Genomic DNA, 5,000 nt, shown 5'->3' on the forward strand with positions numbered 1-5,000 from the left:
GGTTACATTTAAAATGCACGAAACAGTTTGCTAAACTTGCGCTAAGCATCAATGAGTTTGCCTTCGTAGATGGCTGCAGCACCACATGAGCGCACAGAGATCACCATAGGAGCGATTTAAGTAAAATCAAATCGAATCGATATTGGGAACTGAAGATTGAAAACCAAATCCAATCTAGGCTTGAGAGAATGCTTACACCCCTAATGTAAATATAAAATTCCATTTTAAAAATAACTTTGATTTTACCTTTTTGGACGTCTTCTTGATGGCTCTTGAGGCTTTGCTGAGGGTGCTGTCCATATCTTTAGTACTGACCTGTAGTGAGTCTGGATCTATACAGTGAATTAAGTCACCCTGTTGATGGGATAAACAAAACTGCAGCTCTAATGATTCATATACTAGTAATATGTAGGTGCAATAAAAAGAAACATCCATCCATCCATCCATCTTCTGTTCCGCTTCTCCTCACAAGGGTCGCGGGGTGTGCTGGAGCCTATCCCAGTTATCTTCGGGCAGAAGGCGGGATACACCCTGAACTGGTTGCCAGCCAATTGCAGGGCACACATAGACGAACAACCATCCGCGCTCACACTCATACCTAGGGGCAATTTAGAGTGTTCAATCGACCTGCCATGCATGTTTTTGGAATGCGGGAGGAAACCGGAGTACTCGGAGAAAACCCACGCAGGCACAGGGAGAACAAACTCCACACAGGAAGGCTGGAGCCGGGATCGAACCCACGCCCGATGCTGTCTCTCACTGTGAGGCCATCGTGCTAACCAATCGGGCCACCGTGCCTACTGTGTGTGTGTGTGGGGGTGTGTGCGGGGGTGTGTGCCCGTGTGTTAATGTGCATGCTTTTGAGCGCTGTCTTTTACCGCATCAGTCCGGCAGATGGTGTTGGCTACATGTCGACATAGCGTTCGAAGCCAGTCACTTTTCACAGTTTCTTCTCCAGCCAACTGGAAGCTGAAGAGCATGTTCTCCTGTTCAGTTGGCGGGTGAACGACTAAAGCAAATGCATTCACACATTCTGGAATGGGTAAGGGAGAGATGCGAGATAAAGAGGCATACAGTTTGTAAGTATTTCTCAAAGTGCAAATACACATTCTGGATAAAAATGTTACACCCTAATTATTCTAGTATGCATCATGAGTTTTAAACCAACCAAGAATCTCCCAGAACAAGTACCGTATTTTCACGACCATAAAGGTGCACTTAAAAGTCCCAAATCTCGTCCAAAACAGACGGCGCTATAATGTGGAGCAACTTGTGTACGGAACGGGATCCTTAGATATGTACACACGTAACTATCTTAAACAACCCTTCAAATCAACTCGGGGCATCTCATAGTACATGTTAGCAGACCCTGTTGGTAAAGAATCAGACTACACACCGTTGCAGAATTGACTGGGAGAGATACATTGAGTGAGCACTCCTGTTTGTGACGGTTTGAGAGAGTCAGCTGACAACTAAACAGTACGTACGTGCAGAAGAAAGCTGGATAAAAGGGCTGTGACATATGCAGCGTCTACACCTACAGAGTACAAACCAATAACTCCAAATCCAAACCGCACCAATCAGCGTACAGCGCAACTGTCTCATAAGTAAATGCAGCACCACCCCATTAATGCGCGCACAGTGACACCGCCTCAGATACCAACTATCCCTGAACACATCGATGGAGGCAAAAAAGCAAATTCTGTTTTGAATGCAAATGATCAAACCCTGGTCAGTGTTTTGGGAAAACAAGAGATTATGGTAAAGCAACTACAACAGTCCTTTCTCCCATCCAGGGAAATACCATTCTTTAATGGTGACCTACTCTAATATAAATAATTTATTAAAGCCTTTGAGCATGTAATTGAGTTAAAACTGATAATGACCAAGATTGTCTTTTTTACTAGGAGCAGTTTACAACTGAACTGCCTCAGGAACTTGTTCGCAGCTGTTTATACAATACAATACAATAGAATATGGTAGAATACAATACAATACAATACAATACAACTTTAATTATACAGCACATTTCACAACAGCTGGAGCTGAACAAAGCGCTTTCCATACGGTGTTATATAAATTAGCGGGAAATTAGCACACAAATTTACACATGGATCCTTCAAACGGCTATAAACAGGCCAAAGAACAGATGGAATGGAACTTGGGCAGTGAAACGAACATCAGGGCCGAAGACGGGCAGGCTCTAAGAGTCTATGCATCTTGTCAGACAATGCAGGAGGTCCAGCATTTAGAGGAATTGGATAATCCCTCAATTCTAATAATCATTTTCACCAAATTGTCATTTAGGCTTTGTGATAAACTCAGGTAAATTGTTTGTGATTTTCAGGACAAGCAGAAACAAAGGATGAAGTTTAAGAATTTGATTGAGTTTGTGGAGAAGGTTAGGATTGCACTGGAACCCATATTTGGTGACCTCATTGACCCCACTAAATTCAATAGAGGCACAAACATAATGCCTGCAGCCCCAAAACACAAATTCAGACGAGCAGAGGGAGCAGTTTTACACAACAGTGACTTCATTGCCTAATTATTCTGCTGTATCTGCTAAATTATATGCAGTTAAAAAGCAAAAGAAAGACACGAGCATAACCATTGCTTTCCAAACGCCTTGCATGTATTGCAATGGGGATCATACAATGGAATCGTGCACTAAGATGAAACCAATGTTCAACAAGGAGAAAGTTACATTTCTCATAAGCAAAGGTTTGTGCTTTGGATGTCTGTCAAAAGGACACATGAGTAAGGACTGCCGCAAGCGTATGACATGTCCAATATGTCAACAAGACAGCCAGGTATTTTGCATATTGAAGTAGAAAAGCAAAAGATAAAAAATCCACCAAATGAGTCACTGCCAGTTTGTCATTATTTCAAGCCCAACCAAACTGAAATCATCAGTCTGTCATTGTTATTTTAACAGGACTTCCATCATCGCTAAATTACAGATCTTCACCACGAGTGAATTTCACCGGTATGTCTGTCTGTCCCCCAATCAAAAAAAAGAACAGTCAAACAGATGAAAGAGCCCATTTGATTTCTAGATCTGTGAGCCACTATAAAGATCCCTTGCAATCTTGGCCATGATGGGTTACTGGCACATAAGGCAATAACCCTCTAAGATATAAATATTTTTTTGTGTGTGGGCAGTTTCATAAATATTGACCCACTTTTAGACCCTAAAAAACAATGTAATTTTTCTTTGCAAATAACGCATTGCAAAACCTTGTGATCAATTAGAGCTTTCAATATCTTTTAATCTTAGCGTCTTTAGATGTAACACAGTTTTAACACGATCGGCTAAAATTTCTAGGAGCGTTGAATTAAAATATGACCCAAGTAAAAGACTTTCTGAGCTTATGGCTCTAAAATAATTTTTTGTACGTTGTGGGCTAATACATATGCCTCCCAGATATTGTAGATCTAGGTGAAACATACAACTGAGAATGTTTTGTAAAGAAGGAATTATAAAAAGCAAATTTTCATACCCCGCCGCATCACGTTACCCCCCACCCCTTTGAATTCATGAGGCCAGCCTGTGATGTCAGTTAGCTATGATGTTAATCATCTTATATATTGATTATGGATGACTCAAGTCAGTAATGGTGTCTTAATTACAGACTGGTTGACTTCCGTCGTAACATGGCACTTAAATATTTCACAAATTATAAAATATGAAAATAAATGGGGATTCTTCTGTGCCAAATTGGCAGGACCAGTGATTCGTAAAATACGTTTCAGATTTGTACTGAAGAGCTGAAATAATTATTGGAGTATTGTTATCTCAATCTAGTCTGAACCAATTTGGTACCAAAAGTATTATATTCCTAATTTTCCATCACAATTGTAGTTGATTATATTTTAGTCAATGACTGTTAAACAGTTCTATACTTTGTTCTGATTTCCTCTTTTCAAGGATGAGGATCTTGAAGTCTGATCAACAAGTCATAAATTGAGATTGTGGCTGCCAGGATGGCCGAGTGGTCTAAGGCGCCGCGTTCAGGACCCAGTCTCCCCAGGAGGCCTGGGTTCGAATCTCGAATTTCCCCATTGTGGGACTAATAAAGGCATTATTATGTCATACAATACAAAGGAGTGGAGCCCACAGATGACCCGGAGGATGTCCAAGTTATTTTAAAGGGGTTGGAAGTGCTTCAGGGTTTGCAGGACGTGGCACATGGTGGTCAACTCCTCCTTGGGCTCATCTACTGCTTACATCTGGAGTCCCCCAGTAACCTCAAATACACCTTTGAATTTATTTTATTTATTTTTTTATTTTGTGCATGCCTTGTTGTGGCCTGTTATTTGAAATAAAGTAAATATGAATAACAACTGACTTGTGGAATTTGTTTAAGGGCTTTAACAAATTTGTGTTAAGTATATTTAACAGAACTTATTTTTCGGAAATTAAAAAAAGAAATGTTAATTGTCCATAAACGTGTTTAGTGAATACAACATAATAATGACTGGTAAATTCAACCTAACAATGTCATGTAAATTCAACGCGATGACGCTGACCAAATTCAACGGAATGATGTTGAAGAAATTCAACATTGTTGAGTAGATGCTTTAAAGGCCGTCAAAGTTTTAAGAAAGTAGTTTTGTCACAAAGTTTTGCCCAGACCGTCTTGGTGCCATTTAATCACATTTCTCCATTAAAGTCATTTTTATTTTTGTTTTTGACTCCATTTTCGCCGAACATAATATTATTAATAGTAGTAGTAGAAAAATTATTATTATTATTGGTGGGAGTAGTAATATTTATAATGAGGTCCTATTTTCATTCCAAAAATAAATTTGTATAAAAAGTAATCAACTTGAAACTTCCCTACAATCTACAGTAGCCTACATAAGCACCTACCATTCTCTAGCACAGTTTATTAAAAATGTTTTTGCGTGTACATGCAGTCATCTCACCTTCTGTGTCCCGCAAGTCCAGAACTCTTCGAATTTGTGACAGTGGCATCAAAGTGATGTGCTTCAGT

General features: G+C 39.8%; 1 protein-coding gene across 1 annotated transcript in view; it reads right to left on the bottom strand.

The window, feature by feature from the left end:
• ect2 (epithelial cell transforming 2) overlaps positions 1 to 5,000 on the bottom strand; it is a 299,642-nt gene that overhangs the window by 7,982 nt on the left and 286,660 nt on the right. The window contains 3 exon segments of the mRNA XM_088312727.1: positions 247 to 354; positions 879 to 1,033; positions 4,933 to 5,000. The exon segment at positions 4,933 to 5,000 is cut by the window's right edge and continues 71 nt beyond it. Coding sequence (XP_088168853.1) covers positions 247 to 354; positions 879 to 1,033; positions 4,933 to 5,000 — 331 coding nt within the window.

This window comes from Idiotropiscis lumnitzeri, chromosome 13 (assembly GCF_059441095.1).
Source record: "Idiotropiscis lumnitzeri isolate Australia: NSW breed Sydney's pygmy pipehorse chromosome 13, RoL_Ilum_1.0, whole genome shotgun sequence".
Classification (NCBI taxonomy): Eukaryota; Metazoa; Chordata; class Actinopteri; order Syngnathiformes; family Syngnathidae; genus Idiotropiscis; species Idiotropiscis lumnitzeri.